The 26,582-nt window shown below is 46.5% G+C and overlaps 2 protein-coding genes across 4 annotated transcripts in view; both read right to left on the reverse strand.

The window, feature by feature from the left end:
* Positions 1–109: 109 nt before the first annotated feature.
* Positions 110–8,058, reverse strand: LOC133223334 (prosaposin-like). The gene is made up of 15 exons (XM_061373935.1): positions 7,607–8,058; positions 4,371–4,495; positions 3,983–4,060; positions 3,776–3,901; positions 3,375–3,569; positions 2,917–3,060; positions 2,722–2,778; positions 2,469–2,477; positions 2,248–2,355; positions 1,959–2,045; positions 1,683–1,866; positions 1,421–1,590; positions 1,264–1,344; positions 1,022–1,129; positions 110–932 (listed from the first exon to the last, which is right to left on the reverse strand). Exons 1-15 carry the CDS (start codon positions 7,668–7,670, stop codon positions 897–899), a joined length of 1,572 nt encoding a protein of 523 aa, XP_061229919.1. The 5' UTR covers positions 7,671–8,058; the 3' UTR covers positions 110–896.
* Positions 8,059–8,568: 510 nt separating this feature from the next.
* Positions 8,569–26,582, reverse strand: part of LOC133223329 (prosaposin) — a 40,427-nt gene continuing 22,413 nt past the window's right edge. For all 3 annotated transcript variants that reach the window (XM_061373925.1, XM_061373927.1, XM_061373926.1), the window contains 13 exons: positions 23,176–23,309; positions 22,079–22,153; positions 20,736–20,861; positions 20,284–20,478; positions 19,195–19,338; positions 18,596–18,652; positions 15,570–15,683; positions 14,543–14,638; positions 14,163–14,352; positions 13,839–13,990; positions 12,094–12,174; positions 11,447–11,554; positions 8,569–10,864 (listed from right to left, as the gene is read on the reverse strand). In XM_061373925.1, the coding sequence (XP_061229909.1) occupies positions 10,829–10,864; positions 11,447–11,554; positions 12,094–12,174; positions 13,839–13,990; positions 14,163–14,352; positions 14,543–14,638; positions 15,570–15,683; positions 18,596–18,652; positions 19,195–19,338; positions 20,284–20,478; positions 20,736–20,861; positions 22,079–22,153; positions 23,176–23,309 (1,508 nt within the window). In that variant the 3' untranslated portion in view covers positions 8,569–10,828. The remainder of the gene's footprint in view (positions 10,865–11,446; positions 11,555–12,093; positions 12,175–13,838; positions 13,991–14,162; positions 14,353–14,542; positions 14,639–15,569; positions 15,684–18,595; positions 18,653–19,194; positions 19,339–20,283; positions 20,479–20,735; positions 20,862–22,078; positions 22,154–23,175; positions 23,310–26,582) is intronic.

Raw genomic sequence — 26,582 nt, forward strand, 5'->3', positions numbered from 1 at the left:
AAAATACCCTTTTCCCTTTAATTCACCCCTCAACCCATCACCTTCACAAGATACTGCCCCAGGTTTTGCTACACCCCAAATTTGGGGGGAAGCATTAAACCGCCCACAGCTTACACACCAGGAGAAGCAGGAGGGAGACAACCAGCTGCGCTCATGGGAAGAGTTTATTTTCAGTGAGATGCTCCCATGCACGCTCAGGACTGGGCACTGCGGGCATCTCCCTCCTGCAGCAGGGAGGGACAAGCCAGTGTCCCGCTGCCCCTCTCTACCACAGATGGGTCAGCACAGGGCACCAGAAAGGATGTGTGGGTGAAAGGGACTGTTTGCCCCCAAACTCAGTCATTTTTTGTTCAGGGAATACTTAAGGTATGTATATCTGTAAATTTAACCCACTGTGTTTCTTTATAGGGCAAGAGGGGGATGGGAGGTGTAAAAGAAAGGCACACCAATTTGAAGAGGGACCAGCAAAGTGCTGGGCTTGCCAAAAGCTGACAAGACCTGTGGTGTGAGGCTGCTGGCTGCCAGCTGCCCGGAGTTGGCTAGCATTTGGGCAGCAGAAACCATCCCAGCCTGTTCACGTTGTAGGATCTGGGTCTTACAAGGGGGGTGGGGATAGACGTGGGGATGGGGATTTCACAAGGACTCTGAGAGACAAGGCTGAATCCGCAGTCCTGAAAATACCAGTGAGTCCCTTAACCCGATTTAGAAATCCAAACCGCAGGGTTGGAAAAGGAAGTGGCAGAAGTGGCTGGGTCACCCCACAGCCCCTGCCGGGATGGTCAGGCTGGTGGGCTCCTGCCATTGCCATCCACGGGTGCAGGCGCATCCCAAGGGAGGGTATCTGGGATCCTGAACCAAAACAGCAGGGCAAGCACAGCCAGCCGAGCAGGTGACTCCTAGTTCCATAGGTGACGCCGGCAGTGCTCAACAGCCTGTGGGAGAGACGGGGAACGATGATGGTGGGAGGCAGGGTCTCCTGGCTCACTGCAAACCCAGGGGAGGGGACGTGGCCAACACTTACCTGGCACTCGATCGCTGTGGCCATGTTCTTGCACCAGTATTGCGGGCCCAAGGCACAGAGGTCTGAGCCCAGGAGATCCTCCTCGGATGAGTCACAAGCTTTTATTTTCTGTATGGCAAAGGAAAAGGGTGGGAGGTGGAAGAAGAAAACCCATGAGCACACTTTTATCCCACTCCCAGAGCCCCAGGCTGGGACACAGGATGCCCACCTGGGTGGGTTGGGGCTGCCCCAGGAACACTTACAGTGCAGACGAAGGTGGGGTCCATCATCTGCACGAAGAGCCGCACAGCCTCCGGCTCGTACTGCTCCACGAGCGCTTCGCACTGGGAAGGAGAGAGGGGTGAGCACAGCGAGGGGCGTCGGGGTGTCCCCACCGGGCGGGCGCTCCCCGCAGCTCACCGTGCCAGTGAGCGGTGCGGGCAGCAGCTCGCAGCCCTTCTGCAGCATGTCACCCAGCTCCACCAGCGTCTCGTTCTTCAGCAGCTCATTGTCGAAGTACATGATGATGATCTGGCAGACGTTGCAGAACGCTCCCGCGCCCGTTGCCAGCTGCTCCAGCATGGCAGGCCCTGCGGGACACAGCGGGGCCTGTGTTAGCAGTGTTAGCACCCCTCTCCCCAGGGACACGGTGCCTGGGTGCCACCCGGGCCCCCCAGCTCACCGTGGCGGGTGTCCCCGCTCCGGGGGCAGCAGCGCAGCATGGTGCAGACAGCCGCTGGGTCGGTGGCCTCCAGCAGCATGATGACCACGGCTTTGCCATAGGAGTCAACGAAGTCCTTGCACTGCCCGATGACGCTGTGGGGCAGCATGTAGCACACCTTCTCGATGTCGTTCACCAGCTGCTCCTGCAGGGAGAAGGCAAGCAGAGGGAAAACCCCACTCCTTGCTGCCCCCTTTCCCAGTGCCCCCATCCCTGGACAGCAGCAGCGGAGCTCACCTCCGTCACGTTGTTCTCCAGGAGACTCTCAGCCGCTTTCACAGCAAATTGGCACATCTCACACAGCGGAGTGGTCCCCTCCCTGTCCTGTGGGAAAACCAGTGGGATGCACATCGAGCCCGCCCAGCGCTGCCCCCATCCCACCCAGCCATCAACCCCCACAAAAGGTATTTCCCACCTTGGAAAAATTGAAATGCTTTAGGGGAAAAGAAAAAGTGAAATAAGGCTCCTCCTTCCCAGCACTTGGATTTGAAGGAGCATGTTTGAGTTGTGAGGGGTCCCCGCTTACCCACAGCGTGCTCAGGACCTGTATCATCTTCTCTGTGAGCAGTGTGTGGAGGGGCAGCACTGAGGAAGAGGAGCAGAGTCCCAGGTGGCCACACAGCTCCATGGGGTCCTGGGGAGAGACGTCTTAAATCGGGTGGGCATCACCCCCCAGGAGGGCGAGTCTGTGCCCTCAGTTCCCAATGGAGGGTGATTTCAGCCAGTTGGGGCATGGGTCTCGCTTACCTCAGCCAGCTGCCGGTGGAAGGACCAGAAAATGGCAAGAAAAAGAGAGAACAATAAGGAATTACAACAGTTGTAAGCTGGAGAGAGGGGAAAACTATTTGTAGAGATATAAAGCAGTGGGGTTTAACTAAGAAGACAAGAGTAGGGCCTTGCACTTGCTGATGGGGTCCCCTTGGCTGTGCTGCTTGGGACTCCCCCACCAGCACCCACCCATCCCTGGCAGCCCCAGGGAGTGAGCTGCTCACCCACTTACCATGTACCGGAGCAGCCGGACAGCAGTGTCCATGTACTCGGCCAGGTAGTGCTTGCACTGTGTGGGGAAGACACGGTGTCAGCACCCAGGGGTGGACGGACACCCCCCCACCCTGCCCACATCACAGTCTGCCGGGGAGCTGCCCAAAAGCTGCAGAAGATGCTGGCATGCCCAGCATGACAACAGCACCCTTACCTGCTGTGCCAGGTTGGGTGTCAGGCCCTCACATGCCCACTCAGTGCGGGTCACCAGCGCCTGAGTGAAGGCAGCATTGGTCCCCAGCTCCAGCTGCACAGCGGCCACCAGCCGCAGGCATTCCTCACACACCTCTTCCTTCTCCTGTGGGATAACATGGGCAGGAACACATCAGTAGATCCCAGAAGTAAAACTGAGTGGCCCCAGTGCCTCCATTTTCCAGGCTGGGATGTAAATGCCTGGTCTCAATCTGAGGCAGCTTTTTGGCCAGCATTTGTCTGGTCCCAACCCTGCCTCCTGCAATATCCCAACCCAAAACTGGTGACAGCCCTAACCAGGTGCCATTTCAGCCGTACAGTAAGCTTAATGCTTTTTACAAATGATTGTGAAGTAGGTGCTGCTTCGCTGATTCTCATCCTTGAGCAGCATCAATGGCATTCCTGCCCGTGCCATAGTACCTGGGCCTCACCGCGAGGCAGGTCCTGGGGATGCAGCAGGAGGGGCACGTTGGCAATGAAGGGGGTAACCAGGTCAGCAAAGTCCTGAGCAGGGCCGGCAGGGGCTGGTGGTGGTTCCTGAAACTTCAGGGCTCCTGTGGGGCTCTCCCGGGGCTGGCACAGCCTGATGGTCCCACACACCACCTTCGGGTCCGCCTGGGGGAGCAGAGGGATGGGGGCTTGCGGCTGCATCTGCCCCATCACCCTCCTCCCTTCAGCCACCAAGCCTGGGTCATTTCCATCCCCACCTCACTTCCATGGAGGTTTTGTCCCAGGCTCCAAGCACCTCCCTTGCTCTTCAAGCCCTCAGGATACCCCAAACCATGGGTAAACACAAACCCAAAGGGGTCCCCACCAGTTACCAGCACTTGCTTGCCCAGCTGGACGAGGATGAGGATGCCGGTGTCCACCATCTTCTTGCACTTCACAGACCAGTCCTGGAAGGGCAGGTACTGGCACTTCTTATCCAAGAAGAGCCGCAGCTTTTCCTAGGTGATAAGGGGAGAGCTCAGGAACAGGTGGCCCGTGACACGCCAGAACCACACACTCCATGCCAGGCTGTGACCCACCTCAGTGCGGTTGTCCTGCAGGATCTTGCCTACCACAGAGACTGCCATCTGGCATAGGTGACATGGGATTCCCTTCTGCTGAGAGAGGGGACACAGCGGATGTTGCCATGACACCCAGACCCACCACTTGCTCCTCAGATCCCAAGCCAGATCTGTTTCTGATCCCCCCAGAAACACCCCACCAAGGGGCACTTGGGAATACCCTGGAGCACCAGTTGTTTTTTGCTGCTCACCCTGCAGACATATTGCTGCCTGACACCATCAGCCAATGCTCCTCTGGGTGCGCAGCACTGGGCCGGCCAGGCTGGGATTCTCCCCCCAGCCCCACATTTGGAGTCAGGATGTCATCACTCCATGCCCCTGCATCCCTGACTCCTGGCACAGTTACCCCCACAGCCTGGTCCCAGACGGAGATCTGGCAGAGCTGCAGCGTCCCACACTTGGCTGCTGTCACCACATCGCGGCACCAGTCCTCCGGCCGCTCGCTGCACTCGTGGAGGGGGCTGGCCCCAGCTTTGCAGGGGAGGAAAGAAAGCCATCAGTGCCCCAAGAGCACCCCAAGACCATCTCTTGCCTTGCACCAACCACTCCACCACCCTGCCCCGCAAGCTGGGGCGATGCTCTTCACCCTCCCACTGTGATTCACCCTCAGCTTTCGCAATGGTGGTGCGGTTGCTGGGTTTTCTAAGTGATTTTATAAGCCCAGCAAACGCAGGCCTTGCCAGGCCAGCGAGTGCTGCCAGCAGTGTGTCACAGCAGCTTTGGGCCCATGCCAAAGGCAAAGCGAACCTGGGGATCATCACCCTCAGCCTCACGGCACCCTTCAACTCGCCGGGGAGGCGGCTGCTCATAGGAAGGTCAATAAATGCTGCAGAAGGAGCCATGCGGGGTGCCGGCACACAGCAGCCGGTTACCCACGCCGCGGCTCTCGGCAATGGTTGAGCAACCCCGCTTTGGGTGGTTATTTTTTCTCCATTTCCTCCCAACGCCAGCATTTTCTCCTGCCTGTAAATCCCTGGCACGGCAGCGGCGGCAGCGCCCACCCTGCATGGGGGTATGGTGCAACGCCGCTGGTTTAATTGCCACCGCGGTGTGTCAGGATTCATTTGGGATGGGGCGAGGGTTTGTTCCCAACAGGGGCTGCACTCACCCAAGATGCAGCTGGGCAGGAGGCAAGAAGCCAGCACAACCCAAGCCCTTCGCTACCCTGCTTTGGCCGGAGCTGCTCTGGAAATCCAGGGGGAACATGGGGAGCAGCACATGAACAGACAGACGGACCCTGCTGCATACTCTTGTCTAAGCAAACATCCCCTCTTCCCCCAGAGCATTTGCATACAGCTTTTATCAGCCAGCCCTGGCCCTATGATCTTGCATAGCAGGAATAAAGCCAAAGGCAGAAACTGCTCCTTCCGCCCACCCTGCCCTTATCAGGTTTCTCCCCAAAAGCTGTTTTCCTGCATGCCAGATTTTGGCAACACCTTTGGTTCATTCATGGGACATGTTGGGGCAGTGGCTTGAGATGCCCGGGGGCCACCCCAGCAAGTCCCCGGGAGTGGGAGCTGTGGGCAGGGCACCCCTGAGCCCCCTACCAGCCCCGCAGCTCCCAAACACGCTGGCGCAGCTCAGAGGGTGCCTCCGTGCTGTTTCTGCAGTGATTACCCCATCGGGCTGACGGCAGCACTGGGGCATGAGTGAGCCCAGGGGCAGGGCGAGTCCCCCCTGCTTCCCATGCACACCTTCCCACACAGCTCTCTCTCCAGCAGCGCGATGCCGTGGTCGCTGCATCAGCTGAGAGATAGACATTTAGGTTTTTAGCCCTGGCACCAGCGTCAGGGCAAACAGGAATGGCGAGTCAACGGAAGTATGATGGGGCAGCTCCAAAAAAAAGGAGAGGGGAGGCAACAACCCCATAGTTTGTTTCTGAGCTGGTCCTGCCTGACCCACAGACACAGCCCAGACCAACAGCATAAGGATGCTGCCAGTGACAGCGTGAGGGGACTTACGTGTCCTGAAAGACACTGGTAGTTTGGACTCACACCTTTGTGGCTTACAGTGGCTCTCAACTCAGTGCTTACTCCTTGCCCTGCTCAACATGAAACTCAGACACGTGATGGGTCACAAAAATAATTAATACTAATCACAACACCCAACTACTGAAAGCAGGAGGAGCAGGTGGAAAACATCACCACGGGGCAAGCAACAAGGGCAACTGGTGCCCTGTGAGTTCTCCTCCACATTTCAGAGCTGTGCCAGAGCAGCCTCATGCTGACAGGCACCCAGGCAGCAGGACACCAGTTGATGCCATTTTCAGTCAAGCCCCAGCATGGAGCACAGGGCAAGCAGGGATGTAGTGTCCCCAGGGCAGCCAGGAGTACCCTGTCCCCGGCTGCCAACCCCCAGGGTGGGGTGGGCTTTCCTCAGGGGGGATCCAGCACCGAGCTCCACATCTGGCAGGGCTGTGCCGGCATTACATGGAGCCCCGGAGCACACTGGCTGAGCCGGCAGAGCCTGGCGAGCAGGTTGTGATGTAAAGCTTGGGGGTGGCGGTGTGGGCCCCGGCGCCCCAGTTCCCGCCCTGGTGCACACCCCTATTACAGCAAAAAACGTAAATACACTCTTCCCAGCATCACAACCCTTCTCCAAGGCTGACAGTGGGCCCTGGTCCCATAGTCACAGTGCCGTGCAGCCCAACCACTGCCACAGGAGCCTCCACCGGCTTCCAGGGCAGGCATCGCCCGAAGCACGGACATGCCAAGCATAGGTGCGCATTCCTGCTCCGCCTGTTGCTGGCTGTGCACCTTGGCATGTCCCCCCCAGCCGCCAGGCCACGTGTGTGCAGTCACGACTCCACCACAAAGCCAGCACCCAGGCAGGTTGTGCCAGAGGAGCCTGGGGTAAGGTAGGGTGCAAAAGAGGTTCTTCCCCCTAAAAGGCTGGGGTTTTTGACTACAACAGCAGAGCTCCACAGCTTCCCTAGGGAAACTGCCCTTGGAATAAGGGAATTCCCTTCAAGCAAGGCCCAGAGCTCCAGAGCCAGGCTCTTCACAACTTGTTTGCTGGGGAGGGGCAGGGAAAGAGCCAGGTATCACTTCCTCACTCTTATGGGGGAGGCCTAGGGGACAGCAACGCAAGATCAGCTGCAGGAGGATTTGCTCACAGAGACTCAAAGCCCCAGTGATGACGGGGACAGCTTCAAGTGGCACCACGGTCACTCCATCATGCAAGGAGAACAAAGTCTGATGTTTCTCCCACATCACACATACACAGCCAGGCCTCAATGCCCTCTCCCCCATTGCTGCTAAGACACCCCATCAAGTGGCCTCCCTTCTATGCCACTGCAGACCAGCTCCATCTGAAGCCCTGCTGTCCAAAGGGAAGGAACAAACCACTTTTTGCCCTGACATCATCACTAAGCACAGAAGTTGCAATGCTTATGTCTAGGTAGGCAAGAGGTCAAGCAGCCAGTGGTGTCACCAGCCTCAACTCTCCTCTGGCCTAACTCCACCACTACAGAGGGGCGAGGAAGCACACTACGGAGCTTAAACACCACAGCTGCAAATAGTTTTGGGGTCCTAAGGGGTTTCCTGGGCTCTCCTTGAGTCCTACCCCCATGCCTGGCCTTACCTTGGTAGGAGCCCAGGCACACAGAAAGGATCAGCAGCACCCAGCCACTCCATTTGATCTCCATGCTGTTCCTAAGATAGTCCTCAGTGGCTGGTTCCTCTCCTGTGCTGCTCCCAGACTGAGGAATCTTGGATGGGCTGGGAGAAGTAGTGAGAACCCACACCCACACAGGGCAATTACCACACCCCTCTCCTTATGGCTTGATTATAAAATCATCATCACCAGCCTGCAACTAGAGGGAGGGAGGGACCAGAGCCAGGCAGGTATTCCCGGGAAGTCAGAACCTGCTGCTCAACACTAACCACTCCTGGCTGCAAAGCACATACCCAACCAGGGAGAACTGTCCTAACACCATGCAATGCAGCTATGTCCCATGCTCTTCACAAAATTCACCCTTATGACACATTGATAAGGGACGAATGCATCAGCCCTTACAAAAAAAAAAAGAAGTCAGTAGTGAAGATATTAAAGACCATTAAATTTAGGACAACTGAATTAATTGTGTATTGAGGTAGCCTCATAGTTTGCTCAAAACCTTTTAAGTCACATTTTATTCAAAACAAACCAAGGAATGAAGACAAAAGGGAAGCAGCCACATTAAATGCAAGTCAGCACTGAAGCCTGGTATCAAGCAGCTTCAGCAAGAACTCCCTTCAGCCCACACCAGGCAGAGGAATTGCAACATGGGACTCTTGCCTCACATCAGGCATTGTGTTTGTCCAGGGAAGAGAACAGCGGTGCAATCCCTGGCAAGCCTCTAGCCTGCAACTGTGCTCAATATAGCAAAGGCTTGATGGGACATGCATATTGCAAGGCAATGGCAACTCAATGGGAATTAAGAGTCCTGTCATTCAGCCTGATTCCCATTGATGTTTCGGGATGTGCCTCCTCCTGACTCTGCAGCAAAGGGGAAGCTAGCAAGACCCTTCAGCAACTAGCACACAGTAAAGAAATGAAACACATCGGTTTATGGAAGTTTTTATTGTTCATTAAGGAAGCTTTTGTGCAAAAATCAAGACAATGTTCTTTAGAAAGCACGTGTCCCCCCAGCGTAACTCAAGCAGGTCAGGTGCCATGGTCCACAGGAAAGGAGACTAAAGAGACTCCCAGCAGTAGCACAGGATTTCTCCCACTTCACTTCTACCAACAGGTTGCTAGCATAATCCTCCACTACTAAAACCCCAAGAAAACTAAAACCTTGCCAACATGGAAGAGCAAGTCTCAATCCATCATGTTAAGAGAACACCACCTAGTTTAAAAGATCAAATACCATATTACATGCTGTAGTATAACCCAAGCTGTACGTTCAGGGCAGCAATGCTGAAGAAAGCCCATTTCCTCCTATCCAGCATATCCACCCCACCTGGGATACACCACTGGAACCACTGCACAAGCCTGCCAAGACAGAAAGCTGCAGCTATTTTACATTTTTAGGGGAAATTATTTTCCTTTTTAGAGCCACGAGTGCTTCAATGTTCTGTACAAATGCAAACAGGAAAGACAAACCAGTACTGCTATCTGTCAACACTGCCCAGACATTTAGCATGTACATGTAGTAACTAAAAAAGCTGCAGTCAAGTGGTTTTTCATTAAAACAGCATGAAAATTACCTTGCTTGCTTCTAAAGCAGTTACCAGAGCTCCTGCCTCACCCAAGACACCTCAGAGAACAGCAGCAGTTGCCAGCTCCTTTCTGAACAGGACTGGAATTTTCAAAGCTCCACCTCTGCCAAGCTTCTCCTTCCAAAGGGCTTCCTCAGATCTACTTTGTGGTGCCTCTATTTTGGGGGTTAACTTGACCAGAACCATGTACTAAATGCTGCTAAGGAGTACAACGTCCATCACAAGCAATGTACGCATGATTCTCATTCAAGGCCCCTACACACCTCAAGGGCCCGACTTGTTTCCAGGGTAGCAGCCTGTCTCAAAAGGCTTTTGTTCAGAAGTTCAGGCCATTTCAGTGGGATGCTGCAGAGGTGTGAAAAGCAGGTTGTCAGGTACGCCAGCAGAGCTGCCAAATACCTACTACAGTGCTCTTTACTCTGCCATCTCCGCTTGCTACTCAGACACATTTCCCAACAGAAATGGGAGCTCTGGAAAAAAATTTATCCTTTAAGCTACTCAGAAAGGCGAATGTCAAGTGAGAATGGGTGGCAGCAATGGAAACTGCCTGTGAGCCTCATAGTGCCTCTGAAATTTTAGATAACCAAAATATGCCTCAAGAACAAAAACAGATCGAGGAACACACCGGCGGTATACAATAAAACCCATTTTTCCCTGTGTTCTGTCCTCTATGATGAACTCGCTTTTGACATATGCACAGCCCTTGCTGACTTTTGCCCCCCTCCATCTTCTACCGACCCAGCTCACTCCACCTCCTTGGCACCCATTTGGCTGCATGTAGGAAGCTGCAAGACTAAGCAGAATTGAGCAACAAGGGTAAGAAAAAAGGGAGCCATTCCTTAAGTACATTAGCATGCTTCAAAAGACTGAAATCCCACAGGGCTTGACAGTAGCACACCCATGCTTATATCAAGTAGTTCAAGGAAATAAAAAGGACATGATCAAAGGCTGAAGGAGGGTTTCCTTAACTATAACACTATAACAAGCTATAAGCATGGTCACTCAAATACAAATGCATCTTTTTAGGTACCAGTTATTTTGAAAGTTAGCTGGGCACAAGAAGCCCCTTCTCTGCATCTGTAGAGCTTTGAAAATTCCAGCCGAAGAGATTCCCAGGTTCAGCATTATCCCTTAAAGAGTTCCCTAGGGTTACACTGAAAATGACCATCCAGCCAGATGTTAAAAATGCAAAGCATGTAATCTTCCCAATGCTGACTACAGAAAGACATTAAAATTTAGTCACCATCTTGTTCTTTTTTTAAATTAAAAGATAATAGCCTTGTCTCATTTCACCTTCTCTGCCATTCTTTCCAGCACCTAAAAAACACTTCAGCCTACCAATTAAAAAACTACAACACACTGACTATTTTTTAGGAGCATAATGAGTTAAACTGTACAATCAAAAATATCTTTGTTAAGTTGACAATGAAGATCTGATCCTTCAACAGCAGCACTGCTACAGAAGAGTTACAATAAAAGAACTTGAAGGTCAAATTGTTAATGAGGCAGAGAGGAGGGACATTTGAGATACAGCTCTCTGCCAACCTCAGCCCACATTTTTAAGAGCCATGGCAAACTTTCAGAACTGGAAATTCTTCTTCTAGTTCCACACATGACGTTTGCAGTGATCAACAGCCTAAAGGGAGAGAAATAGTGTACATTAGTGGAAAAAAGCCTGCTGCAAACAAGTGTGCATCTACACATACAATCCAATACGCTGTTCTGAGCCAAGATCTTGGGGGCAAATCTCTTCCTATGAAAAATAAGTGTTTCCAGAGAGGACTATAACAACATCCTCCTCCCCACCCAGAAGCTTCAGGAAAGAATGCTGATGACCCTTAGCTACTAAGGTGTGGCAAAGAAAGCATCAGCCCGCAACACTGGAAGCCAAATTTTACAGCCTGTTGAGAGGTCATGACATGATCTGTTGGACACAGGAACACAGACTAAATATAAAGCTCACACTATACGTTACTATAGATTCTGAAATGCTAGCAGACAGGTGGCAGATAAGAGCAAAAGTGGAAGCCATCTTTAATAAAGCTAAGGGCTATGGAAGACCCTCTAATCAAACTCAACCATGTCTAGCTAATACCCTTTTGACTCCTGAAGCTGGAGCTCATCCACTTGAAAGTGTGGCGTAGAAGCTGGAAAAGTCACTTATAAGTAGCTATCAAGGACCAATAGAAAACTTGAGGCAGAATCCTGCGTTACATACATTGCACTGAGCAGCAGTCTCCATGTTCTTGCACCAGTAACCTGGACCCCAAACACAAGCATCATCCCCCAGGAGAGGCTGCTTAGCTGATCCGCAGACTCCAAGTTTCTGCAAAAACAACAGCAGTGGTCAGCATCTGTCTATTTGCACCAAAAGATCTCAACTCCAGCTTTACATCTGAGCTTCTACCTGACTGAGCTTCAGAAGCTCCCACAGCACTATGCTCCACTGACAACTGCAGTCATGTTTGCAGTTGAACATGAAGCAGTAATCTGATACAAGGAAGAATTAAGTTACTGCAAGGGCTTCTTTGTATAAAGCTCTGAGAAACAGAGCTTCTAGAAGGGAAGCTTTTTCAATAAATGTCATTTAACTTCTCATCACACTGAAAGCACACTACTACTGAACCTCAACAGCAGATAACCACTGGCAGCTCTTTTTCTCTGTCCTTCCCTGCACAAGGCTAGCAACCAGACAGCTGTCCATTCAGTAAGCCTGAGGCTTTGCACAACCACATTTGCTCCAAGCATTCAGCATGACGATTTTTATTCCAGCAGAGTTCATCCATGCTAGACACTGAAAGGTATACAGAAGAACAGGCAAGACTATTGGCGTCTACACTCAATAGAACTATATGCAATACTCACAGTGCAAACAAAAGTGGGATCCATCATTTCTGCCAATAGTTGCATAACCATGGGTTCATACTGATCCACAAACTGAACGCACTGTAACAAAACACAGGTTGAGAAATTCTGTTAAAGCCTTAGAAGAGGAAGATACAGACCTCAGCAGGCAGGCCTGTACACTACTCTAAACATCCCAGTAACAAACTGATGAAGCAGAGGCTGGAGCTCTGCAGATTGAAAAGGACTCAGCACTGCACTAATCACACAACTACATCATTTGTTGCTACCTTATACCTGCCTGCATTATGATGAAAAAGGGGTTGAAAGGAAAAAGACCAAGCAGGACAGACTTTCGGAAAAGAACCAGGCAGGACAGGCTTTGATTTGCAAAGCTTAGTCTCTAATTGTGAGCATTACTGCTGTAAATGTACTGAGGAAAGCACACTGAACAAGCTGGAGACAAACATCCTGGACAGGATGGCAGCAATGCAGTAATAACTCTTAAGCACTTTTAGACCAAGTAGTTACTATTCACTTCAGACCCGCCAGGAGGAGGAAAGCTTCCCATGAGTAACAGTCAGCCCTCTAGTGGAGAGGCCATCTCCACAGCACAGAAGGTATTGGCATTCTCAGCAGAGACTAACGGCACCAATTAATAAATGAACCACAGCTATTAAACAGCCTCACAGCAGTTAGCAGGAGTAGCTGTTTCATAGCTGCTTTAAGCTATGCATATAAGCAGTTGCCACTTGCTGACACTCAGCAACCACCTAGAAAGATTTCCAGGTAAATCTTGACAGTGGCCTAACAGGTGCTGCTTTTTGCTGTCTCACTGGAATTAAATTATGCCAGCCTACTTCCAACTATGTTAATCCCCTGAACAGGATCAGTATTGATTTTAAAAAAAAAAACCAAAAAAAACAACAACCAAAAACCAGAAAAATCTTTCAGCTGTTCCCACCCGCTGTTCTCAGAACATTTCCAGGCAAACCTCTACTGACTGCAAATTAGTACAACAATCCATCCAGCCAATTCAGTCCCTTATAAGTCTCCATCTGTTCAAAGGTCTGCCAACAGCCACAGATGGGAAGTGTGAACCTAAACCTCCCGCACCCCAAACTTTTTTCAACCTCTATCAGAGGAAGGCTGATTACTCTCATAAAATACACTAGAAGATGCTTTTTCCAAATACTCTGCAAGGCACTTTGTCCTTCTGTTCATCTCCATCTGCCCTGTTCTGACTGGAAGGCAAGCTGCCTCAAAGCAAGGCCTGCATGGTCACCTGACTGCCCCAGATGAAGCCTGCTCCCGCTTTTTTGCTCTGCTGCCCATGAGAAGCTGCTATGCTTTCATGTTAACTAGTAAAGAGAGAAACCTAGGAAGGATCAGGTTGCTGAACATAAGTCAGTCCCAGCTGCACCTGTGGACAGTTTGTCTCCAGCTACAGACCAAGGCAGTTGGTCAAACACAGATACCTCTATTATGAGTACCTGGACATTTATAGAAGTAGACGCACTTGAGAGACGCACCTAAAATTAGCATGTAGACAAGAGTATCAGGTGAAAGACTCAAAACAAAATAAGCATGATTATCACTGTAGCACATATGTAAATGCAACAGACCATCAGGTGAAACACTCGAAAACTGACATAAGCATAATCATCACTGTAGTGCCTATGTAAACCAAACAAAATCAACCAGACAGTTCCCAACCATCAACCAGACCACTGGTTTTTAGCCTGCCTCCTGCATAAGTGTTTTACCTGATCACTGACAGACTCTGGGAGGAAGTGACAGACTTTTTCCAGTAAAGCTTCAATTTCGGCTGTTGTGGCATTCTTCTCTAGTTCTTTGTCTGCATAAGCTACCACCATCTTGCAGATATCACAGAAGCCACCCGCAGGTTTCGCTACAACTGAGAAAAAAACAAACCAAACAACCACATCAAAATCAAACATCAGTGGTTAGGTAGTTCCCCCAGATAGAAGAAAGGAGGCAGCAAAGTACTAAAGCACATGTTCTCAAATGAGATACAATCACAGGTGAATCAGCTCATTTTGCAACACTACTGACTCCTCATTACCAACCTGGTGGTGGTGGAGGAGGCTTGTTGGCAGCACAGCATTTCAGCATAACACACACAGCTTCAGGATTTGTTGCCTCCAAGAGCATGTCGACCAAAGCCTGGCCATAGACATCAATGAAGTCCTTACACTGGTCCTTGACACTTGCTGGGAACAGGTAGCAGACCACTTCCATTTCATGCACAATCTCTTCCTGAAGCATAATGAAGCATGTATGGCAAAATGAGGAACAAATATATCAATTTACTAGTGTATGTTTTCTTCCTCTGTCCCACCCAGGATGGAAATCTTGCTCTCATGAAAACAGACAGTAAAAATAACTTCCCTACAGCCCCACTTTAGCCAAAGCCTAGGAAGAAATACCATTTCCACCACTTACACACCTCTGTCTTGTTGCTCTCCAAAAGGCCAGTCACTTCTTTCACCATGGTCTCACATATCTCACACAAGGAAAGAGCTTTCTCTTGAACTGAGGTTTTCTGAGCACAAACAGAAGAAACACAAAACAATAAATCAGCACTTGACCATTTGACAGGAACAATTTGTAAAAGATCAGTTTAACAGCATTCATATTCAGGTGCAGCTCGCTTATTCATTTACCAAGCTGGCCAGTTTGAGCTGGATTCAGAAGGTCAGACAGAACCCAAAACCAACCTTCAAAGGTCTCAGTGAAAACCCTTTCTGAATGAACAGTCATGACAATTCAGACTGCAATCCACAGGCTGTATAAGGAGGAGATGAATTCAGTAGACACAGAGAAACAAACATCCCCACAGTGACCGGAGTCAAGCAAAATCTGAAGTGTTTATTAGAATACATTGATAACACAACTCTTGCTTCTAGAAAACACAGAAATTGAGGGACTTGAGGGAAACTGTTTGGAGCCTGTTAATCAGGAGTTAACTGACCTCAAGAGACTCCTCTTTCCGAAAAACCCTGAGCCCAAGTCTTGCTCAAAGGCCATGGGAAGCTAAGGTGCTCCTCCAAGCTCAAGAGCTTCAGCATCCTGTGATCACTCATCTGCATGTGCAAAGTGCTAACCCATTTTTAAAAGTTATCAAAGCATAACTCCAAATGTAGAGCAAAATTAAAATTCAGCAGTTTTCCCTCTAACATTTGAGGTGTCATTTAGAATGCCTACTATACACTACTACTGGAAAAGGAGTTCCCATTTTAATCCTAAACATTACCATACAGCTTCAATTTAATGCAGGCTTTGCTATTCTAACAAATTAATCAGCTCTCCTACTTCACAGATCAGCATCAGAAACAAGAGGTGGCCAGGAATTTATACGCAGGGAGACTCAGATTATTCTACACATAAAAGCTGGTACTTTTCTATTTCACCTATTTCATTACACTAAAGCAAAAAGGAAGGTAAAGATGTTGAGCACAGAAAGTCTACCTTACCTGCACCGTTTCCATTTTTACTTCATGAACCACTTGAGCTGGTACCAGAGTCCGAAGGGGAACAGATTTCACAGAAGAACAGAACCCAACCATAGCACAAATGTCCTTTGGTTGCTGGAAAGAGATGTATAAGCAGTTTTTAAAAGGCTAGAAGACTCTGCGCTTTCTATGGAGCCTGCGAGTAGGCACGAAGTTTTAAAAGGCTCCAACATAACTAGAAGTTTAATGACTACTTCTACTTCAAGTATAGCCAAAGCATTTGATATGGTTATAGGCAGGACAACTACCAGATGAAGTTTAGCATCTTTCCTTTGAAAAGGAAAAGGTCAAGCCACATCCATCTGAAAACCCCATTTATCATGAGCTATGCAAGCCCTTCAAAGGAGTTGACTTAAGAGCTACCAACACCAAAACAGGCCACCAGCATCACATTAGATCTGCATCCACAAAGCTACTCCCCTGAAAGCTTTAAAGTAATCACAGAAGAGACTAATCATCCTGACTCCAGAGTTCACCCAAAAGCTGAAAGAAATGCTAGCAGAAAGGACTCCTTTTCTCATCCACAAACTACCTTCTTTAAAGCATCCAATAACATCACATTTTGCAATAAGAAACAAATTTCCGCATTACAGAAAACAGCCTATAAGAAACAAAGATTAACCATGTTAAAACCTAAGCTCAACCCTTTTACAAGCATTAGAGGTAACTATTTCAAGTGTTCTTAACACAGTAAGAGGGAAAACAGCAAACAGAAACAAACCCTCTCTCAAAGGTTTTAAGAAACATACTACTGTTGTGGTTTAAGCCCAGGCAGTAACTCAGAACCATGCAGCTGCTCACTCACTGCTCCCTCTTCTTCCCCACAAGTGGAAATTCAGTCTGCAGCTAATTAAACAATTACTAAATGCAAAATGTACATGCCAGACATGAGGTAAACTGCTCTGAGGCCACATTATACCTACACAAAGTGAGAAAGGCTGTCCAAAGTAATATGCAAAACTTGAATTCTCACACCTGAATACTTAAGCTAAAAGAGTTACCTTTGGTCCTACAAATAATTAGAAGATCGCACCCTGTCACTCAAGCATCAAGCTTCTTACAGCAGAAGCTTATGCAACAGTTAATACATCATGCCACAACCTCATGCACAGGCAAAAGCAGTATCTCAAAGATACAGTGCTGCTTCAGACTACTCCAGGCAATATCTTTAAGTCAAGCCCTTTGGTTCATGCATTGTAGGAAGCATTTAGAGATATTCATGTTACAGCAACACCCACATACACACAGCATGCTCTCTCACAGAGAGATGACAGACACAAGGTCTCCCAGGGCTGGTTAAATTAAAAGCCCAAAAAGCTCTAGAAAGCAGGAGCCTAAAGGCCTCCCACATCTTCTTTTCAATTCATGTACTCCAAACATCTATACCATTCTCCAAGATTTAAAGGTTAAGCAAGAAAAAACCTGAGGACAGCTTCACTTAAGGCCTTTTGAGCCCAGACTTCAAACCAGAAGCTGACAGGAGCCACTGGCATTCTTTTTCTACATCTATCCTTCTTGTACAAGAGTGAGCATATTTTCTGCTCTAGTGCTCAAAGCCTAATCAAGCTGAAATCTTAGTAGCACAAACTGGTATCTGGAGCTGGAAGTAGGAATGACCACTGGAAGAGAAATCTATAGTCTTTCGTATTTTAATTACATAATTATCCCTTGTATCTGTCAACACTGAGTACAATCACACCAAGTAAACAGCTATTCAAGCAAGAAGTGAACTACAAGCCCTTTGAGAGCAAGAAATGAACTACAAGCAAGCTATCACCATAGGCAAGTTGCACACCTACCTGATCCTTCTGTTGACAGGGAAGATTGGAGACAGAGGAAGAAAGGAGAAATTAAAGATAACAGTTAAGAGAAAAAATGTCAGGCACTTGGAACTGCATATACTGTCCATGAAAATGATGGAATATGACATGGTCCCCCATCCGACAGATCCTTAGCATTGCTACAGCAACTCATTTAGTTTCACAATGCTAACCAGCATTATCCATTCAAAGTTATTAAAGCACCCTGGGCAAGACTAGTCCCAAAGAGTATGAACGCTCAGCCACATGCAAGGTGGGGTCACATTCCAGTTTCACGTATTAACACCACACTGCAATGCAATGCTTAAAATGAGAAACTAACTGTATTTGGAAGACCTGCTTCTCCTCCAAATGCTTAAGAAGCAGTGTAAAATTCTAAGTAGCCTTTAGAAACTTGAAACAAACAAACCAAAAGAAAACACCACAAAAAAAAAAAGCAACAACAACAGTTACTATGCTGCTAAATTCAGGTTCAAGTCTGTCGCATACTCTGTTCATAAATTCACCTATAATTTATGTTACTTGAGGCATCCAGGCACTGCACTCTTGTAAGGGAAGGCTTAACCTTTTTTCTTAAAGGCTCTGAGATCACTGAATAAAGAGGTGCCATGAAGGTGATCAGACATAAAATATAAGTTGCTAAAGAAGACATGAGCTGGTACAGTACCACTCAACCTCCATGGCTCCTACCCTTTCCATGAATCCTACAAGGAGTTTAGAGATAGCAATTCCAGAAGAAGGACATTTAGTCTTGCTTTAAATAGACACATTATCTTTAATACAAGAATAAATTTTGCTGTACTGTGACAGGGACCAACTCTAATATGCTTAACAGTATTTGATGGGGAGGAGGGCAATGGTGTAAGCACAGGACTGAGGTAAGAGTGTCAAGGAACATATGTAATGCATCTCCTGGGTTTTAACAGATAAAATTGCTTTTGCACCACTAAAGTGGTTGTGAAAGAAGAGGAAAGCACTAAAGAAAGCATTCTAAGACTGAACTTGCTATTCAATTAAATGCCAAGTTCAAAGTGTTAATTAACACCAAGACTTACATAGTAAAGATTCTCCTCAGACTTTTACTACAGTATTTCCTGTTTCCATATGTTAGCTACATAAAGTAGAAAAAATGAACTAAGAGCAAATATTATGTTCTATTAATCTTACCAAGTGCATCATCATTTGGATAGCCAAGTCAGAATATTCAGAGATATAGTTCTTGCACTGCAGGAAGTGAGAAAAGAAAGTCTTGTAAATATCAAACCATTTAAGCTGTAAAGTTATTTTAGAATTCTCTAATACTTCAAGATATTAATTAACTTAAACCCACTTAACTATTCTGCTGTCTTTCAGACCTTGTCCCAAATATAAGATGGCATTTCAGGTTACACAATCATTGCACACATGGGTGCTTATTTGATAAGTCCTTTTCTCTTCTTCTTAGGGCAGAAGCACTCCTCCCCCTCATTAACACGACCACATTACCCTGCCAGATCATTTTTATGAAACAGGCCCTGAAGGGCTAGCAGGACTCTCAGGTCTTTTTCCTCCTCCCCAGTGTCACACACCACCCCACCCAGCTTTCTTGACCGGAAAGTTTATTATTTCACTGTTACTGTTATACCATGTAACATATCCTACATGTGACACACTCTCTTTAGTTACACTAAATAGAGATTATGCTGAGAGGATGAAAGCACTGAACAAACTGGTTTATGTGTGCACACAGGAACACATTTTTAAACAACAACAAAAGAAGCACCTACCATATCAGACATTTCAGGTCCCAAACGGTCACACTCCTCCTTAGCATGAGCAACCAAAGACTTCACAAAAGATGAGTTTGTCCTCACAGCTTCCTGAACATCAGTAACCAGCTTAATGCAATCTTGGCATACATCCCCACTTCCCTAGACAAAGAGTGAAAGGAAACAAGTTGACATATCTTCACATTACACGTTTTAGAAGCTTCCGCTACTACCAAGTTTTAAAAGCTATTTTAAGCTATATACAAACCTTAATTAATACTCCATAGAATACTTAAAAGCCTAAGCTAATTATAAATAGACACGCTACTGCTGGTATTTGCACCAGCCACTAGATGGAGATTAGGTACCTACTCAAGCCTGAAACCCAAGATACCTGTTAAGATATGCAATCTTCAAAATTTCTTTGTTTTGTTGCAGACCACAGTGGGAAGGTTTCCAAGTCTGGCATATATCTTATGTGCTCCACCCACTGCAGCTTGTTTTCCACCCACTTGACTGTTTAACTCCTGTATCTTGACTTGCTATCAAGATGCAGCCTCTACTCATCAGTTCATTGTCTCATCTACTCCCCTTTGTCAACTATTTGTTCTTTTCTGATTCAGTCTGTCACCTCTGGATTGAGAGGCTATGCTTCCCCTGAAGGGCACATATAGGAGATTACTCAGAATGACAGAAAATTCTTCCTCCTTTAAGCACTGGTGTCAGACTTGCTCACAGAACAAATCTTTTTCCAGTAAGGCCTGCTTGACTTATGCAGTCTTGGATGGGAACAGCCTAGCGCAAGACTTGTCTTTATAAACTGTGGTTGTTAATCCAAGATTATAACCATGGTCCACAGGGGCTACAACTATCATCTTACTTAGCGTTAAACCCACAGGTCAAGGAAAAAAGGTAGTTGCCTTTATGCAGCAGCACAAAATTCAACAGAAGACAGTCACCAAGGTGAGGAATATCAGCTTATTAAGTACCCAGTACAGCAATCCTTTACTGAGAATCATCAAGAAGTTGTTATGCAAAGGAGCACTGAAGTGCAAGTTTTTTGCTTCAAAACTTCAGTTGCACACTGGAATAGCACTGCACCCTTACCTTTGACTTTTGCTTGGGCTTGTCCTGAGGGTAAAGGAGAAGAGGCACATTAGCCATGAATGGGGATGCCAGTTCAGAGAAATCCAGTTCTGGTATCTTATTTGACTGGAGTTGTTTCTGAAGTTTCACTGCTGCAAGGTGCTTCTGAAGGGACTGACACAGCGCAAGGGCACTACATACAACTTCAGGTTTATCCTAGGGGAGATACAATACATACATAAAGCTCTAGAGTGATGAAGTTCAGAGTATAAAGTCATTCAGCTGAAACATGGAAGTGTTTCACAGCAAGGAAGCAGTTTTCAAACTTACACCATTAATTGCAAAACCAGTGATCCACACAAGACTGAAAAGTCCTATGCACAATCTTGAAAGAGAAATTCTATGAAAGAGAAACTCAGGCACTGACAGGAACAAAACTTTTAATTCTAACAGTTGCAAGCTTATCTACTTACCAGCTCTTCTTTAATCATATCCATGATAACGGGTAGGTATGAATCCACAATTTCTTTGCACTCAGAGACCAGGCCTTGGTCAGGAAGAAACTCGCATGTCTTTTCCAAGTAAGAGCGGATCTCATCCTATAAAAGATGAGGTGGGCTATAGACTATCAAAATATGTAAGTATATCTGTATCAAATGCTCTTTCATTCCCAAAACACGTAACAAACCCCCCAAAAAAAAAACCCTTGAACTCACACAAGGTCCAAGCAGTTGGGAAGCAAAACTACAATGCAGTTTTACACTGTAGCTCTATTTTCCCTAAGCTTGGAGCCTGGGTCACTGAGACCCTGACAAAGTGAAAATAAAATACTGCTTGCACAGCCTGCAAAACACAGTCTTGCCAGCACAGACCACTTACATTTAAGAAGAGGAAGTGAAATTATGGACCAATGGGACAGTGAGTTGTTTATATAAAAGTAGTCCCACATTCACAAGAGAAAAAGGGAAGAAGCACCCACAACCAGAATAAAGTCTACTTGGTGTAGTCTAGGGACTGCAGTATCCCACCTTTGAAGACTGATGGCCCACTGGCACAAGAAAAAATTTTATTAAGCTTCTACAGTCAATCAGGGATGGTGTCCTCAACATAAAAAGGACATGGAACTGTTGGAACAAGTCCAGAGGAGGGCCATTAGGACGATCAGGAGACTGGAGCACCTCCCATATGAAGACAGGCTGAGAAAGTTGGGGCTGTTCAGCCTGGAGAAGAGAAGGCTGCATGGAGACCTCATAGCAGCCTTCCAGTATCTGAAGGGGGCCTATAGGGATGCTGGGGAGGGACTCTTCATTAGGGACTGTAGTGACAGGACAAGAGGTAACGGGTCAGAACTTAAAATAGGGGAAGTTTAGATTGGATATAAGGAGGAAATTCTTTCCTGTTATGGTGGTGAGGCACTGGAATGGGTTGCCCAGAGAGGTTGTAAATGCTCCATCCCTGGCAGTGTTCAAGGCCAGGCTGGGTGAGGCCTTGGGTGATATGGTTTAGTGGGAGGTCTCCCTGCCCATGGCAGGGGGGTTGGAGCTTGATGATCTTAAGGTCTTTTCCAACCCTAACTGTTCTCTGATTCTATGTTAGAGCATGAGAGAATTTGCTAATTTCTAAGCCAGAAAAGGCTGTTTAAAAGCCTTTTCCCCCATGTACTCTGGCCACTTTCAACATCTGCTGCTTAGGTTGGAGGAAAAAAAAAAAAAGAAAAATCACACAGACTACCCCCCTTCTACTACCTCACCTTGTGATCTTCAGACAATGAAATCAAATAACGCCTCAGAGCAAGGAGAAGTGGAGCTGTACTTACCTCAGTGCCATTATCCTTCAAAACCTTGCCAGCTACTGTCACAAGTTCCTTACATAAGTCACAGGGGATACTGTTCTGGAGAAGGAAGCAGAGTTAGTTTAAGACAGACTTAAGCACCTGTAAATGCAGTGTGCAAATAACAATGTAAAGAATGAGTATTACGTTTGGGATTGAAGTTAAGGAAGAAATATGGGTTGCAGCTGGGGTGGAAAGAGATGTTCTTAAATAGGGAGGCTATTTTAGTCATGTTCAACTTCAGTTTCTTCAGTACATAAACATGGTATGAAGAATCAGGCATGCTACCAGTTGCTCATTTCACCTAGTCCCACCTTCCTTGAAGTATAATGTATATTGCCTTGAGACTCATTCTCCTGAACCTCTTTTACCTTACTCTTCAGAGTTCACACTTACTAGAAATCTAAGAACTTTTTAGGACGCTTCACACATTTTAGTCGTGCTCTGCCATTGACGTTCCTCCCTTCCCCTATTTTTCCACAAACTGAAACGTACCTTGACACAGATATAGCCAAGGTAGACTGAATGCATCTTTAATTACAATGCCTTTTCCCCCTAAGAAATTGTGAACCAATACCACAAACTACAGCTACATCTAGTAAAGCAGCACTCGTATTTAATAAAAATGCAACTTGAAAAGCCACACTAAATGTACTATTATTTACTGTTATTGCTTTCATAACTTAGTATATGCTGCATCTTTTGTGGAACATTAACTTGTAAGACCTAAAGAAACAAATTTTTTTTGTAATAAGCCTATCAGTTTGGCATTGCTCAAATGAAGAATAAGAAGCTCTATGAATTAGGAGTAAGTTTACTAGAGGAACAAGTCTCAATTACACTAGCTCCTTTACACACATCACTTGGTGATTGTGCAACAGGTCACAAGAAAAGTCAGCAGACAAGTTGTGCAAGTTAGAGAAGTGGAGAGCAACCTTTACCTAGGACCCAAATTAAGGCACAGTATCCAAGGCATAGACAGATGTAGCACTTAACTCTGATGAGAGACTTAAAAAAAATAATCTATCAGCATATGGAAACTCAACTATAGGTGAGAAAAAGTCTCAGTAGTCAACACTTACTACAGTAGGCTTGTTCCAGACATTCTGCTGGCAGTGTTTCACCGCTCCACACTGTGATGCTGTCCGAACACTCTGACACCATACCTCTGGACCCTTCACACAGTCCTTCTGCCACAAAACAGGGCTTGCCACAGCTGCCAAAAAAAGAACTACTCTTTCACAGTTGCACATTTGAATGATTTCCATGCAAAACAAGCAGGTTAATGCTGTATTGTATAACCACCACCTCTCCAGTACACCACTTAGCTTTACTAATATTTTTAAGCACATTTCAACCCAGTAGTTCCTGTCCTGAAATGTAAGAATGAGTCCAACATAGACTTTGCAGCCAAAGAACTCAGAAAAACATGAACAGTTGAACTTCTCTATTGAAGTGTTTGAGCCTCTGCACCTCAGCAGTCCATTCCCCCATTACCTACCTTTTGAAAAAGCCACACACACACCAAAAAAAAAAAAAAAATCACAAAAACCAAAGAATTTTCCTTAGTATACAACTGCCACATGAAACAGAGAAAATGCTCTTTGCAAAGACCTACACTTTCAGACAGCTGGTTCCCAAAGCTGCAGCTTCTCTGCTCTCCTGTCCTACTGCCCTTGCATCACTTCCACTCCGAAACAGCAGTATAGCTGTAATTGTTGCTTGCATTCCTTTTCCCAGGTGAACCACCCTTTTCTCATACAAGTGAGCTCTAGGAAACTAACTGGATCAGAAGCCACAACACACATTACATGGAGGACTTAAGAGCCAGGTGCAGACCAAAACAGTTACCATAAAATTTCAAGACAGGCAAAAGAGGGACAGAAAACAATTTGAGACATGTTCTATGATACAGTTTTGAAACCCATTAAATCTATTAGGACTTTGTTTCCTTTTGGTCAGTTCCAAAACTATGTACAGAAAAATTTGTGGGGAGAGAAAGAACATTACCTCACAGTGCAAATGTGAAATTGGCTTGCAAACTACAAAGTTTTGAGGTAAAACACAGAGTACCATTTCTGGACAGTCTTCCTAAAGACGTAAAGATACAAACTATCAGTAAGTCATAAGGCAAGTTAACCGACTTGCCCTGGGTTAAGCTGTAGCAATTTTTGTAAAAAGCAATTTTTAAAATGCAACAATACTACTTCTTAATAGCTGGCATGGTGCTGTGTTTTCGACTTTAGTCTGAGAACAACGCTGACAACACCGATGTTTTCAGTTGTTGCTAAGTAATGTTTATGCCAATCAAGGACTTTTCAGTCTCATGCTCTGACAGCGAGGAGGGGCACAAGAAGTCAGGAGGAAGCAGAGACAGGACACCTGACCCAAACAAGCCAAAGAGCTATTCCATAACACAGCACATCACACCCAGTATAGAAACTGGGGGGAGTTACCTTGAAGGCCCAGGTCGGGCCGGGTACTGGTTGGCAGGTGGTGAGCAGCTGTACTGTGCATCACTTGTGCTTATTGGTTTTTTGCCTTTCCACTTTTATATTCTCTTCCCTTGTTATCTCCTTTATCTTTATTACCATTGGTGGTAGCAGTAGTGATTTGTGTTATACCTTAGTTACTGGACTGTTCTTATCTCAGCCCGTGGGAGTTACATTCTTTTGATTCTCCTCCCCATCCCTCCCTTGAGTGGAGGGGGAAAAGAAAAGGGGAGGGAACGAGAAGCTGCATGGCTCAGAGTTACCGGCTGGGCTTAAAACACAACACAACTGCACATTTTAACTGGCTTTTCAAGCTTTAATTACTGTGCTGCCTGGACAGCAGGGGGTTGGAACTAGATGATCGTAAGGTCCTTTCCAACCCTAACTACACTATGATTATATTACTTGGTTTGTAGTTATTACAGGATCAACTTAATGGCCGAATTACCAGTGCATCTACTAGGTACGCAGCCATTGCATATCAAACAGAGAAAATAAACAGTGCCTTATAGGTGGCATTCTGCAGCTCTCTCAGCTGTCAACTTATAAAGCATGTTTACACTGGATTTCAGAGGAATGACCCATTTAAGAAAAATGTGCTTTGCATGTTAAATTTCCTACACCAGAAGTTTGCCACTCTCCCAGCAAAAAGCCTAGGCTGAGTATTATTCTTCAGCAAGACAGCACACCAGGGCTAGGAATAAGACTTCAAAACTCCTAATAATGTATGGTTAGCAAAATATTTACAGACAGCCTATTCTAAATGACAGCATTATTGATCTGGAAGCACTAAGAACAGTTCAGTTTCAAGTCAGACTGGTCAGCCAAATAGCTGTCAGTTCTGGCAGGATGACAATAACCGAATATATACTTAGTTGAGGGAAAGTTATTCTTCTCTTTCAGACACTGGTATTGAACTGTGGCAGAAAGGCTCTGCAAGCAGAGTCAAGCTCCGGCTACAATCAAGCAAGACCTTGACTTTAAACAGTGGAATTAAGGGCTTTCAAGTATTTGCAAGTCTAGCTTTTAACCTATGCCTTTAGTTCTGTAAATCAGAGCAAAAATTACTGGCCCTCCTGTTTGAACCACACCATAAAACTAAACTATAAAACTACAACATTTACTCTAAGCAGTTTCTCAAACTCTCAGCCTAGCAGGCCATTTAAAAAACAAACTGAGGAATTCATGCCATAACTTGTACTGGTTTGACCTAGCTCTTAACAAACTTTCAGGTTTTGCTTGGCTTTTTACTTTCAAGATCCTGTCACTGTATGGCTTTTCAGATCCATACCAGCTTCAGCAGAACATCTAACAGTTCCTTTTTTTTTTTTTTATTGTAGCATCTGACCTGATCATTTTAAGTGCAGGACAAAAGAAATACTATGCTTCTGAACTATGCTTACTTATCAGCTTTTCTGGCTTTATGCCTTCAACAAATTCCCTACTGAATGGCTTCTGTATCAAATCGATGCTTACACAGAGTCAGTCAGTAAGGCTGACTTGCCAGGACACAGCAAGTGGTATCAGTAGAGCAGCAGGGTTTTTTGTCAGGTTACAAGACTGCAGCAAAGAAAACCAAAGAGCAAGGCAGTACACTTGAAATCTTTTGAGGTGAGCGAAGTGCAGGTTGCAGGTAATTCTGTTGGGAGGGAAGGGTTAAAATTAATTGATTTTTGACAGTATGTTAACTACTTGACACATGTGATTGCATTCCTTTGCTGCATCATGTCATGCCAGTCTGGAAGAAGCAGCTTCTGAGAAGCAGCATACATGGCCATATTTCATTCAGATTCTGCTCAAAACACTACCACTGAGCACACAGTCACTTATATTTGAGAATAAGGACACTGATGTTATCTGCACTCCTCTACAGGGGGACCAAAGACAAAAATCTCAGAAGAGCTTAAGACCAGCAGGGACAGCAAAGAATGAGAAGAATCAAACTTAAGTCAGTGAACACAGAAAACTAGTTTTAGGATGCAGGTAAGCACCCCAAA

The sequence above is a fragment of the Neopsephotus bourkii genome, unplaced genomic scaffold, assembly GCF_033783945.1.
Source record: "Neopsephotus bourkii isolate Nb327-2 ecotype Australia unplaced genomic scaffold, CSIRO-AGI_Nbou_v1 NB_1634, whole genome shotgun sequence".
In the NCBI taxonomy this organism is placed as follows: domain Eukaryota; kingdom Metazoa; phylum Chordata; class Aves; order Psittaciformes; family Psittacidae; genus Neopsephotus; species Neopsephotus bourkii.